This window comes from Brachycentrus maculatus, unplaced genomic scaffold (assembly GCF_059751285.1).
Source record: "Brachycentrus maculatus isolate JH-2025_06_01 unplaced genomic scaffold, ASM5975128v1 h1tg000721l, whole genome shotgun sequence".
In the NCBI taxonomy this organism is placed as follows: Eukaryota; Metazoa; Arthropoda; class Insecta; order Trichoptera; family Brachycentridae; genus Brachycentrus; species Brachycentrus maculatus.
Window position 1 is genome coordinate 112106 of NW_028281452.1, and position 15620 is coordinate 127725.

At 30.6% G+C, this 15620-nt stretch overlaps 1 protein-coding gene across 1 annotated transcript in view; it reads right to left on the reverse strand.

Moving 5' to 3' along the window:
* LOC148300412 (receptor-type tyrosine-protein phosphatase T-like) overlaps window positions 1-15620 on the reverse strand; it is a gene marked incomplete at its 3' end in the record, with an annotated part of 214519 nt that overhangs the window by 98773 nt on the left and 100126 nt on the right. Inside the window, exon 3 of the mRNA XM_088274836.1 lies at window positions 12854-12972. Within this exon, the coding sequence (XP_088130962.1) occupies window positions 12854-12972 (119 nt within the window). The remainder of the gene's footprint in view (window positions 1-12853; window positions 12973-15620) is intronic.

Sequence of the window (15620 nt, forward strand, 5' to 3'; positions counted from 1 at the left end):
AATCTAGTGCCGTTTAGTACTGTTAAGTTCCGAGCATCTCAGATTTAGATACCTACCTAAAATACTATTTTTTTAAACCAGAGACAATCAAAGCGTTCATTATTCGGAAACTCCGAATTTACAATACGAAATAGCCTACATAAAATATAAAACAAAGCATCCCAAATTACGGTCATTAAAAACAAAAGAACGCGAAAAAAGCCGTAATTTTTTAAATTTAAAATGAAAACTTAAAGCTCATTTTAGCATCAAAGAGAGGTATTTTTTCTACTTATTTTCAGGTGGGTATTGTCCAAAGCTTTGCGGAGCGCTTTTGATGCGGTTCAACCTACCGTAAGCAGGCTTTAGTTGTCACTTGGGGTAGTTTGTAGAGGGTGGGAGCGCGTGTCGGACAGGTGGAATGTTTATTTTGTCTCTGCACCGTTTGTTTAGTCGCAAAATGTACAAAGTTATACGATCGCTGACTTAGATTCTGTCCGCGTGGATGGAAACTGAATTATTTCAAGAACTGCACCGATATTATAAGATTTTAACGATAATACAGTATTTTATGAAACCTTTTTTTCGAGTACTATTCTCATCAAATTTTCTCTATTAAAAATATGGACATATATATTTTTACACTTTAAATACAATTTTGCAAGGAGAGTTAGTAAATAGGGAATATTTTTTCCTGACTGCGTACCTACTATTTTCTTTCTTTTTCCTATGAATTCAAACCCTTATCCGCATCCCAACGGTGTATAGGGCACTGCATCATATAAACGCAGTATTATCTTGATCGTTAACACATGAAGGAAAGGTGGTCAGCCCTCCGTTTCAGGTAACAGTCCAGGGTAATATTGAATAAATTTATTTGACCCCCCCTGGGAATCGAAACTGGGACCTCCAAAACGGTAGCCGAGCGTGCTGACCATTACACTACGGAGGAGAACATATGTCGTGGTTCCTATGAAACTTATGAATATCGATTTATATTATCCACTGACACTTCGTGATGGAATTGCATTTTTAATATATTATTAGATTAAAACCAATATTTTTAGCTTTTCCACTTTATTTTTTATTTGACCAGCGACCGGGTTTCCTCGTTACAGACATCAGACATCAACCAGTCTGATGATGTCTGTAACGACGAAACCCGGTCGCTGGTCAAATAAAAATAAAGTGGAAAAGCTAAAAATATTGGTTTTAATCTAATAATATATTATGAATATCGTGTTATTTTTCTAGATGTATGCAAATATCTTGTTCCTCTTTTCTTCATTGTTATACTCTAATATGTGAAAGGTTAAATAAAAAAAAAAACACAGAAAACAATGAATAGTTCAAATACATTAATTTAAACAACATAAAAGTAATGATATTGATAAAATTATAGGTTGAATGGTGTATTTATGTGAGTGTAATTTTATACCTTTCGTAGATCAATACGTTACAAAGCTGAATTATTTATATATTGTATTTTACACAATTTTTACATACAAAAATATTACATGTTAATATAATAATAATTGAGATAAAATCCTTGGAAATTCAATATAAAAAGAAAGCAAATTTGAAAAAACGTTGTATAAATTTTACTTTTAATAATTGACCGCAAGAAATCTACGGAAGCTAAACTGGCAGTACACAACGGAGTCCTGGTTTCAACTCTAATGTATGGAAGTGAAACATGGAGTTGGCAAAAGAAGGATGAAAGTAGACTGAATTCAGTCGAAATGCGATCTCTCAGGTGAATGTGCGACAAAACAACGTATGATAGATGTTCGAATAGTGAAATAAGGAAGGAATGCAAAGCTGAGATAAGCATTATCGATAAAATTAAGAAAGTTGTGTTGAGATGGTTTGGACATGTAGAACGAATGAGTGAGGAAAGAACGGTTAAACAAATATACGAGGCGAATGTAATTGTGAAAAGGAGCAGAGGAAGACCGAGAAAAACATGGCACGATCAGGAATGCCAAATACTTGAAAATTGTCAGGTAAGGAGTCGTAATAATCAGCGGATGTGTGTGAGGAGATGCACGAACGTGGAAGAGGAGAGGAAAGTTTGCAAAGACAGAGTGGTGTGGCGTTCCATTCTCTCTGCCTACCCCTGCGAGGAAGCGGCTTGATGGTTAGTTTGTTATTTAGTTAGTTAGTTAAATTAATAAATTTGTGTAAAATTTTAGTTTTATCACTGTGAAATGTGGTGGTGAGTGGTGTGGCGTTCTATTCTCTCTGCCTACCTCTGTGGGGAAGCGGCGTAATGGTTAATTAGTTAGTTTGTTCGATAAATCTAAAAATGAGAATCGAAAAACATCGTCGTGTTATTTTTGTTCATTATTTTTCAGAATTCACGAATCACATTATGATCACTCTTTCGACTAACGCAATTATTTTTTTCTTCCAGTCACCTTTAAAGGTCAAGTTATTAATACTTTCTAAAATTTACGAATACGGAAATAAAACTTAAAATAGAACATTAATTAACTATATATATTTTCTCAAAATTCCGCACCCTTGCTTTCTATATTCCATTGAACTAACCCCTACCTCCATACTCTGACTCTTCACAGTCATTACCCCTCCCACCTCTATCAGCACTTAGATTATTGATCGCTTGTAAGTTAGTATTTTCACCTGTTGATGAGAGCTTTTGTAGTTCTCGAAACTAGTCGTGTCAACATAAATAAAGTAAAAAAGTAATCTTATACAAGTGTGGAAGACCTCACCAAAAGGTTACATTTACATTATAAATGATTTAAAGTAATCAGGAAATCTAGCTTATAAAATTGTTACGTTTTGGTGCGATTTAGTGATTTCATATTTGTTTTACACAGGATTGGTCACGTTTTGTCACAATTTTAATTAAGATTTCGATAGAACACAGTAAAAAGAACAGATTTTACAACATTTTGAGTGTGTCCAAGTACTCATCTCATCAATCTCATCAAAAAATGAGTTGAGATGTCGAAATAATTTGAGAAATAACTCCTATAATTGGAAAAAATCCAAATTTGTGAGCAAGTATTTGAACAGACTCAAAATGTTGTAAATAAATTAACTGGTCAAACCAATAAAAATAATAAATGATAAATAATAGTAAAAATAACAAAAATAATAAGTTAAAATACTAAAAATAATAATAAGACAAAATAATAAGTTAAAATAATAAAAATAAAAATAATATTTTCTGGCGTTTCTCATGTAGTGATTATAATCCAGTATTCGGACCTCACATACTAATCTAAGAGTTTCTGCTCAAAAAAGAGCTTCTTTTCATTTCACCAATAGATGTCTATAGGGAAGTCCTAGTGATTCAAGAACAAGGTTTCTAAATTAGTTCATATATAAATAGAACATCCAAGAATTTGAGTAGTGTGGTTGTCAATCATGGGTAGAATTGGTGAATGTTACACGTGTGCAAAGTGATCACTAAAACCAGCCTATGACGGTCGTCAGCCCCGTAAATACCAAGACTTTCATATTCTTCATATTTGATGAGATGTCAAAAAATAATAAGGACATGTTTTTAATTTCAATGATTTTTTGTGTAATATTGGAAATGTAACATTTTGGTAAGGACCTCCACAAGTTCTTATTTTTACATTTAAAAATATACATTATGTAAAACACAATTTAATCGTAATGGTAGTGCTTTAGAGGCGGCAGTATAAAATGTAATAAACTTCCTTTTTACATAAACGCTTTTGCTGAATTGCATCTGCTTAGCATTTTAAATTAATACTTGTTGACTTTTGTTTTATAATCTGCTTCATGCAAACACAAAATTAAGCGTTGGTTTATAGATCCAGTGGAGTCATATCGCTCACTCCTTTCAACAACGTAATTTATGTATAAAAAATCGTCAATTTTCAGTTGTGCATGTTTTCAGTTTCGTTTCAGTTTCGCAATGCCCAGACAATGTACTATATCCCAGCAAAAGCGGCATGTTTTTAACTTAATATTTACCCACCACAGGGCAAAAAGTGTTGTTTTTGCATTTCGGAGAAAACGTATTATGCAATTATTTTTTTAAGTATGGTAAATATTTTTCAAATGGAGAAAAAATATTCAGGTTTTAGCTAAAAAGATCTGTCGCACAGTAAAAGTTCAATAAGTGGCTTGATATTTATTTTTAATGTATTTTATTATATTTTTAAGAATATGTCCATGGAAGCCAAGCTAGCGGTTCACAGCGGCGTGTTGGTACCGACACTAATGTATGGAAGCGAAACATGGAACTGGCAAAGGAAGGATGAAAGCAGAGTAAACGCTTTTGAAATGCGCTCCCTCAGACGAATGTGTGGAAAATAATTAAATTAAAAACGAAGATATAAGAAAGGAACGTAAGGCTGAACGAGGAATAATTGAAAAGATTAGGAAAAGTTCTTTACGGTGGTATGGACATGTAGAGCGAATGGATAACGAGGGAATGACTAAGAAAATATATGTGGCGAATGTGAGAGGGAAAACAGAACGAGGGCGACCGAAAACGACTTGGCACGATCAGATCAATCAGAACCTAAAATCTGGCGGTGTCAAAAGTCTGCGTAATCGAAGGGTATATATGGCTAGATGTATGGATGTGAACATGTTTAATCTCGACTCGTAACGCATGTTCGTGCTGAAAAAAATTTAGTGTATGTTGGTCTTCGGGTCGACCAAAAATTGCGTGTGTTAACATTTTGCGTAGTTTTAAGTGTGTAAATGGTGCTTTATTGGTGAAGGGTGGTATTGTTTGCATGCTGTAGTAGTGATTGTCCTGACGAAGAGACGGGTACATCTCAAAACCGGTAGACTTAATAATCTTGGTCAGTGGTTATAATAATAATAATAAAACCCTTATACGCACCCCAATGGTGCATAGGGCACTGCGTCATATAAACGCAGTGTTATCTTGATCGTTTACACATGAAGGAAAGGTGATCAGCCCTCCGCTTCAGGTACCAGTCCAGGGTAATATTGAATAAATATGACAGTGAAAAAATCACTTATATTTATTTTACCCCCCTTGGGATTCGAACCCAGGACCTCCAGAACGGTAGCCGAGCGCGCTGACCATTACACTACGGAGGCGGACGAAAGTTAAAATATTAGTATGTAACCACGGTCAATGGTTACATACTAATATTATTAAAATTTTTGTAAAAAAATAAAAAAGTAAAAATGACTAACCACAAAGTAAATGCTTTAAATATTAATATTATTGAGAATATAATTTCATCTTATTCACGAGTGAAAATTCTAGACAAAAATACTTTTTTTGTTCTAAAGACTTGTGTCCTTTTAATTTACATTTGGTCAAATAATAAATTTTTTTCGATATCAAGTCCTTTTTAGTAGCAAATCACATTTAATTAGCGTTGCCAACAAATTACACTAAGCGATTAATTTAATTTAGTTAAAAGTGTGTTTAGTAAAGGTTTGCGCCGTACATTGCGGAGGAGGGTGTTGCAGAAAGTTTCTAGCCGTATGGGGAGGCGGGGGGCGGAGGGTGGAGTTAAAAGTTACGTTTCTAGTTTACTAACTAAAATGGAGAACCAAATTAGCTTCGGGACATCTGATTTAGACGTTTTAATTTTGAAATTACATCAGCCCTACTTAAAGCAACATGTACACAACTCTATTTTGTTGTAAAACAACAAACGAAAAAACTGAATTATTATTTACAACATTTTGAGTGTGTCCAAATACTAATATAAGAGTTTCTGCTTAATAAAAAAGCTTCTTTACATCTCACCAATAGATGTCTCTAGTGAAGTTCTAGTGATTCAAGAACAAAGTTTCTAAATTGGTTCATATATATAGAACTTCCAAGAATTTGAGTAGTGTGGTTGTCAATAATGGGTAGAATTGGTGAATGTTACACGTGTATAAAGTGATCACTTAAACCAGCCTATGACGGTCGTAAGCCCCGTAAATGCCCAGACTTCCATATTCTTCTTCATCTTTGATGAGATGTCAAAAAATAATATGAATTATTATTAGCGGTGGAATTAGTGAATAGGGTGTGTTCTAAAAGATACAAATTGAGTATATCACTCACTCCTTTCAACAACGTCATCTATCAAAAATCCACAATTTTTTGTTGCGTTTATGTTTTCGGAATGTCTAGAAAATGTACTTTATCCCAGTAAAAGCGGCATATTTTTAACTTAATATTTACCAGCTACAGGGCAGAAAGTGTTGTTTTTGCATTTTGAAGAAAAGGTATGTTTTATTTTTTTTTTAAATTTACGAAAAAACATTCAGGTTTTGCACAGTAACATCCGTTGCACAGTAAAAAGTTGAATAAGTTGTTTGATATTTATTTTATTTTTAATTTTAAAAATGATCTCCTGAAAAATCAAGTTTTTTGACATATGACGTTGTAGAAAGGAGTGAGCGATATCTGAAAATAATCCATCCGTACATCGCATCTGAATAATCGCGTTTGAAATATCATATTTACTGATGACGTAATCCGGTATCTGTGGCGCCACATTTTACCGAGGGAAATGCAGTTTTATATTATACAGTGTGTCCTGTAACTTGCTGTGTATAAATAATCTTTCAAAAAAATCTAACTTGGCATATTTTTAAAATTATTATGTATGGATTGGTAATTGTAACAAATTTTAGTTAAAATGAGAAAAACTCAGGGTGTCCATTTTTTAATTTTTTTTTTATTCATTTAATGTATTTACATTTTTATTTATAACATAATACATTTGAATCATTTATACATATGGAGAACTTTTATATTTCGATTCGCTGTGCCTCTCCATAAAAGAGGCTGTGCTCTTGTGCTTGGAGAGGGACTTACATTCGTGGTTTAATGTGTCCATATTTGTGTTAAAAATCTGTGTTACTTCACTAAGGATAAGTTTTAAATGTAAGCAAAATAAATAAGTATAAAATTAATTTTAATAAAATAAGTCAAAAGTATTAAAATAATAAATAAATACTAATTTATACGTTTGGCGTTTATGTTTATTTTGTAGACATCCATTTTACTTTATATTTTAAATTTTAAATCAAACACCTCCATTTTGAGTCCACAAAGTTGTATTTTTTTGTTAAAATTTATTAAATGAGCTTTTAAACGATAAAATACAAGGTGTGTTGAGATGGTCTGGACAAGTTGATCCTAGTGAAGAAAGAATGGTAAATTTAGCCGAATTAAGTTAGGAAAATAAAAGGAGCAAAGGAAGACCGACGAAAATTTGAAATTATCAAGAACGTCAAGCATTTGAAAATGGTCAGATCAGGAATCGGAAAAATCAGCGAGTATAATAAGGAAATGCATGAATGTGGAAGAAGCGAATAATGTTTGCAAAAACAGAGTGGTGTTGCGTTCTATTCTCTAAGTCTACCTCTGTGAGAGAAACGGCGTAATGGTTAATTAATGACTAAGTAATTAATTTACTCTATTATTCTTCAGTAAGGAATGTATGATAAAAGAAATATGGATGTAAACACTAAGTTCTATGTTGTATGTGTATGATGACCCTTAAGGCTAAATAATCCTTAAGGATTTCATCCAGGATTTGCGTAGAGGAGGGTAAGATCCGGTCATTTAAAAGATTCGCATCAGTGGATATGTGAAACCGTAGCAATCCGGTCATTAAAGCCGGTTCAATTGAACCTTCGCCATGGATCTTTTCGATTTTTTTAACCTAGTTTCTACCCATCTTTTTTATAAAGCTCGCATTATCTGAAAAAAAAAAATTCATTCCAACTCATATTGACAATAATAAAAATTGATCAGAGATCTAGTTAATCAGCGAAACAGTGATCAAAGCGACAAATAAATATATATATATATATATATATATATATATATATATATATATATATATATATATATATATATATATACATATATATATATATATATAGATATATATATATATTTATATATTTATATATATATATATATATTTATATACGTATGCGTGTGTGTGTGTGTGTGTGTGTGTGTGTGTGTGTGTGTGTGTGTGTGTGTGTGTGTGTGTGTGTGTGTGTGTGTATGAAAGAATCGTACCCACTTTGCGTATCAATAGTAGCAATTTCACATGCTTTGTAAACCGAGTACTAAGTTTGTTCACTATTTCACTATTTTGAGTACTCATCTACCTTCATTTCCTTTCCTTTAAAGCAGTAACCATCCACCATGCGGTTCTTAAGTATTTTTTCTATAAAATATATTCCTCTCTTGTACCTACGAAGAGTAGGAGTGCATAAATAGGATATTTTTCTTCTTCTAACATGGTGCATAGAGTATTATATTGACGCAATATTGTCTTGATCGTTAATTTCCCAGGGACAAGGTGATCAGCCCTGCGCTTCAGTTACGAGTCCAGGGTGATATTAAATAAACATTTATTTTCACCCCCCTGGGAATCGAACCCGGGACCCCCATCACGGTACCGCTACACTACGACTTTGGACGGACACACACACACACACACACACACACACACACACACACACACATATATATATATATATATATATATATATATATATATATATATATATATATATATATATATATATATATATATATATATACATATATATATATATATATATATATATATATATATATATATATATATATATATATATATATATATATATATATGTATATATATATATATATATATATATATATATATATATATATATATATATATATATATATATATATATGTATATATATATAAATATATATATATATATATATATATATATATATACATATATATATATATATATATATATATATATATATATATATATATATATATATATATATATATATATATATATATATATATATATATATATATATATATAATAAACACAAATACAAAATAGGATTCTTCGTCTATAAAACACATAATACTACCCTTTATGAATCGTTATTAAATTTCTTCTTACTGTAAGTATATTCTTCAGTGGCCATAACCGGTCCACCTTATGTTTTATAACCTACCCCGGATGAACAATAAGTTGCCCCCTTCTTTGCGATGTTATTATGCCTGAACATATAATAAATATCGCGTAGGTAGTATTGAAAACACCCCCGTGGGATGCGGAGCCGTGGAAATAGTGAACAGGGTGTGTTCTAGGGGTGGAGAGTATTAAAATATTCATGAGAATTTGGAACAATGAAAAAATATTAATGCCTTCATACGCTGTTATTGTTGATTCTGTATGGAAAACGATATATATTGGGTTTTATGTCCGTTCAAATTTTGTCAGAATTAGTTTTGTGGCAGTAACAAACAAACTTTAATTAAACTTAATTTGATAATTTTACGATCACTTTTTTAGTTTATTTATGTAAACATACATGACTAGTTTTTAGAACTACAGATTTGATATTCAAATTGAAAAAATTAAACACGTCTATAAGATCACTTTTTTTAATTTAAATTTAAATTTAAATTTATGTAAAAATGACTAGTTTTAAGAACTACAGATGTTCTCATCATCTGGTGAAAATATAAATTTATTTTAATGAAACCTATCTAACAACAGCAAGGACTCCTATAAAATTATAAAATTATGAAAAATATATTTATTTAAAATTTAAAATACTTAATTACTTATGTATAAGTTTTCACTCTACTTAGCAAAACATTGTATTACTTAAGTAGAGAAGTCAGGTTTGAATTTCAATAATTGTAATATTCACAACATTTTGACCAAATCATTGTCCACAAATCTGGTTTTGTCCTCTTAGGAGTTATTTCATATTGATATCTCAACATATCGCTCACTCCTTTCAAGAACGTCATAAATCAAAAATTGTCAATTTTCAGTTTTGCATGTTTTCGGAATGCCCAAAAAATGTACTATATCACAGCAAAAGAGGCATATTTTTAACTTAATATTCACCCGCTACAGGGCAGACAGTGTTGTTTTTGCATTTTAAAGAAAAGGTATTGTTTAATTATTTTTTTAATTATACTAAATATTTTTCGAATGGAGAAAAAACCTTCAGGTTTTACCTTAAAAGATCTGTTGCATAATAAAAAGTTCAATAAGTGGTTTGATATTTATTTTTAATACATTGTATTATATTTTTAAACTTTTAAAACGTTCTCCTGAATAATCAAATTTTTTGATTTATGACGTTCTTGAAAGGAGTGAGCGATATGTATGTGATGAAGAATATGGAAGTCTGGGTATGGAATGGGCTTGTAACTTGTTGTAGGCTGGTTAAAATGATCGCTTTACACACGTGTAATTTTAAGCATTCTTCCCATGTGAAATAAAGTGTCGATCAAAGGATAAAATAGATGAATGTATATAAATAACTCCCAAGTGGACAAAACCTAGATTTATGAACGAAGATTTGTACACACTCAAAATATTTCAATTAAAAACTAACCTTACTTTAATAAACCATGAAATAATGTCACAATTTTACAGTGGACCATATAATTGAAAAATGGGTTTCATTTAACTTAATTTGTATTTACACCTGCTGATGAGATCTGTAGTTCTTAAAACTAGTCGTGTTTACATTAATAAACTAAGAAGTGTTTTTTATTTAAATAAAGAGAAATATTTTTATTTATTTTATTATTTACACAAATATTTCAATTTCATACTATTTCCGTTAGACTGAGCGGCTCATTATTAGAAAAAGGTATCAAATCGTGGTTGAGTGAGTTCGAACCAAGAAACTCCGACTTAAGAGTCGGGGACACTAACCACGGGACCACAACCTAACACATGTTGAAATTTGCTTTTTTTATGTAAATAAATTTAACAAAATGTTTTATTTTTAATTTATTCATGTCATACTACAAAGCGAATGCCAAAACAGTAAACAATATATAAAACCCTTACCGCACCCCAATGGTGCATAGGGCACTGCTTCATATAAACGCAGTGTTATCTCGATCGATGAAGGAAAGGTGATCAGCCCTCCACTTCAGGTACCAGTCCAGTGTAATATTGAATAAATATTAGAGTGAAAAAATCACTTATATTTATTAAACCCCCTTGGGAATCGAACCCGGGACTTCCAGAACGGTAGGCGAGCATGCTGACCATTACACTACGGAGGCGGACAAAGGGTAAATAATATAAGATATACATATTTCTGATAATATTATTTTACAGAACTTGTAAGAAGAATGTGATTCGACTTTTCAGTACAATAGAATTTAAGGATATTATTTTCACTAAGCTCGAAGTAATGAGATGTTTGCGATATTTCATCAAATCCCCAGCTGCGGGATTCGCGCGAATCTCCGCTACCCTTCGTCATTATTGGTCCACGGCGGAATGCGTCACGGGCTTGTCATTCTCAGGATAACAAAGACGAGATTATCAAAGGGCCTGAACTGTGTATTTAATAAACAGGAAGCTCTGCAATTTGCAAAGGATAAAACGTAAATACTAATTTAGTGAATGTCGTTGTTAAAATTTTCTTAGATTTTTTCTCGATTGCTTTTGAATACTGATCCTTTCTTTAGCTGAAGCCTTGCTGGTATTCAAAATATGTATATACCTACCTCATGAATCATATTCCTTGATACCTCTCGGTATGTCGACAAGGGCTGGGATCACAGTAAAAAGATAAGTGATAAAACTAAAATTTTACATAAATTTATAAATTTAACTAACTAACTAAACAAACTAACCATCAAGCCGCTTCCCCGCAGGGGTAGGCAGAGAGAATGGAACGCCACACCACTCTCTCTTTGCAAACATTTTTTGCCTCTTCTACGTTCATGCATCTTTTCATACATACCCGCCGATTATTACGACTCCTAACCTGACCACTTTCAAGTATTTGGCATACCTGATCGTGCCATGTTTTTCTTGGTCTCTCTCTGCTCCTTTTTCCAATTACATTCGCCTCATAGATTTTTTTTACCGTTCTTTCCTCACTCATTCGTTCTACATGTCCAAACCATCGCAACACATCTTTCTTAATTTTATCGATAATGCTTATCTCAGCTTTGCATTCCTTCTTTATTACACTATTCGAACATCTATCATGCATCGTTTTGTCATTAATTTAATTTATTTAATTTCATGAATCATTTATTTAATAAATTTACGTATTAATTTTTAAATCAAACACATTTTTTTTAGTCTACAAAGCTGTATTTTATTAAAATACATATAAAAAATAATATTGTCTCTTTTGTTTCGCCTAGTTTTGGCATTTTTAAACGAATGTGAAGATTTAATGGACTGACATAGCTTATAAAGCTATACAATTCTAGGTACTTAAGTTAAGAAACAATCACTTAACTAGCCTAAGACGGGTCATAAGCCCTGTAAATACCAAGAATTCTATATTTTTTTTTCATCTAAAAGGAGATTTCAAAATATAAGAATATAAATAGGACACACTTAATATGTTATGAAAAGTTGTATTTTAATTTAGGCGCAACGTTAGGTGTTTCACATGTGACGTATTAAATTTTTTTTTTATAAAAATGATTTTTTACCACTATGGTAGCGCCATCTGTTAAATGTAACACTAATACACGTAATAATAAACGTTGCAAGGTCTAAGACACCTGTTCTTAGTGTTTTCAATATGATTTTTCGATCGATTTTTTCGACAGCACTGCATGGCCAAATACAGATAGTGTTTAGTAATTGTTTTGTAATTTATAAAAAATATTAATGGCGCCCGAATAATTTTATCGACAGTCAATACAAATTTTGAAAATTTGAGAGATGTACCTAGAGGTTTTTATTTGAATAAATAATTTAAATATATCATGTAATTTTGAAATATTATTACATCTATTTAATTTCTTTAGTAAAATCCTGATCAATATTGAGATACATGGAAAATACGACATCTAGTCAAAGGGTCATTACGAAATGCACTCACCTGGTATTCTAGCTTGTAGAGGCACGGGAACTTTCTTCTCTGCTCACACAACTTTACGAAGTTCTTCAGCTCCACGGGCTTGTCTGGGATGGTCGCCGATATTGAGCCGTTTTCATCAGCTGAAAAAAAATTTCTCAAATTACTATAATTCAATAATTTTAATGGATAATGTTCTAGTCTGGAGAATGATAAAAGAAATTTGGTATATTTAATTCGTATAAGTAGAAGCTTTTTATAAAAAAAATAGTTCATAATACTGTTTTGTAAGATAATTTCAGGATCGGAAAAAATATTGATTTCGAAGTATGGCTGAAGATGGTCACTTCAGTAGAGAGTTTTGTTAAATGTGTGTGTGTATATATGTATATATATATATATATATATATATATATATATATATATATATATATATATATATATATATATATATATATATATATATATATATTTATATTTATATATATATATATATATATATATATATATATATATATATATATATATATATATATATATATATATATATACACATATATATATACCACGCAAGAGTAATACTGAATAAATATATTATTTATTGATTCGACATTAAATTTGTGGAATGACAAGATTATTTATATTTACGACTAGTGTCGAAAATGACAGATGTTTTCATCTTCGTTAGTTTTAATTTGTACCAGAAGATGAAAACACTTGTCGTTTTCGAAACTAGTCGTAAATATAAATAAAACTCATTAAAGTGGTATATTCAAGTGTTCAATTTTATTAAAATACTGAATAAATATTGCAGTGAAAAATCACTTTTATTTATTTGACCCCCCCGCTAGGAATCGGACCCGGGACCTCCAGTACGGTAGCTGAGCGTGTTGACCATTACACTACGGAGGGGAAAACTAAACAAGATAACTCCCTTGTATCGCATAAATACATATGTTTTCCTGTAATATATTTGTAAAAATGTATTCCATGATAAAATAAACAAAGAAAGAAGAAATAAGTCCCTATCTAAGCATTAGAGCTCAGTCTCAGTTTTTTGGAGAGGCTCAGCGCAACTAAAATTATAAAATTGATTCAAGAAACTTTATTAAATAAAAAATGACAATAAGCAAATATATGAGCATTCAAGCATGTGTGTAAAATGTGTGAGTATAAAATATGTTAGATATCCGAGATGATTTTGCAGATATGCGAAATTACCGGCCCAGTTTTTGTTAATAAACGTATCACAGTTTAATACCTTGTTGCCTTTGTATTAAATTTAGTATTTTGCCGCACAAAGTTACAATACAATACAATTACAATACAAGAGCGAACAATACTTAATGGTATAATTATGGCAAACGTATTCTCTTTGTTCGAGAGCATACACAGCATACGTACTGGCAGAACCGAGCACAGGTGTTGGCAAAACAGTACGGAAAACTTTTAACATTTCCTACAAAGTTAATAAACCATTTATAAAGTAAAGCTGAAATACTGGAAATTTGAACTCGACATATGGACAAAAAAAATATTTAAAGAAATATTTAATATTTTTTTTTAAATGTGTAGTTTTTCTACCTTTAATAACGGCTTATTTGTACATAATATATTACATGTCGCTCACTCCTTTCAACAACGTTATATTTCAAAAATTATAATTTTTCAGTTGTGTATGTTTTCGGAATGCTCAGAAAATTATATCCCAGCAAAAGCGGCATATTTTAAACTTAATATTTACCCGCTACAGGGCAGAAAGTGTTTTTTGCATTTTGAAGAAAAGGTAATGTTTTATTATTTTTTTTAAATATACTAAATATTTTTTCAAATGGAGAAAAAACATTCATGTTTTACCTAAAAAGATCTGTTGCACAGTAAAAATTTCAATAAGTGGCTTAATTTTTATTTTTAAAACATTTGATTATATTTTTAAACTTTTAAAACGATCTCCTGAAAAATCAAGTTTTTTGATATATGACGTTGTTGAAAGAAGTGAGCGATGTATACTTAACGATAAAATAATATTACAAAATAATATGTTTTCTCTTTTTAAGTAGCTATGTATATTATTGGTTTGAAAAGTACTTATCTAAACAAGGATGAACATATAAAAAATAAGATTTTTTTTTCGAATTATTCCTCCAATTTTCCTTCCTGTTTCGGCGTTCACTTTGTGATGAGACATGAGAAAATTGTAAAAAAATCCTTGTTTTTTACTACTTGAGTAAAAAAATAAGAAAGTGGTAATAAACAAATGTATTTACGTATAATTTAGTTATAAATATGGTTAATAAGTTATATGATAATAGAAAATATAATTTTATGTATAAAAATAGAATAGAATATTTTAAATAATAATAAAAAAGGAAAAAAAAACTTTTTTTTAATCATACATATTATTCATAAGTATAAACAATAAACATTGAGTGTAAATTCCTCTCCAAGCACAAGAGCTTAGTGTCTTTTTTGGAGAGGAACAGCGTAACTAGTATTAAGATAAGTTTATAGTAGAAATGTCTAGCAAATGAATTAAATGATAGTATTTTATTATAACTTTATTTAAAAATGTTAAAAATATATTTACATATTTTTAATATCTGTAGCATTTACTTTGTGTTCAGTTTTTTTACTTTTAAACCTTTTTTTTATTAAAATGTAAGTAATTTTTTTTATAAAATAATCATGATTTTTGTCTCCGGTTTCCAGACATACGACATACTTGTCTCTTCGTCAGGAAAATCACTATACCAGCATGCAAACAATACTACAAGTCACTACCATAGTACTA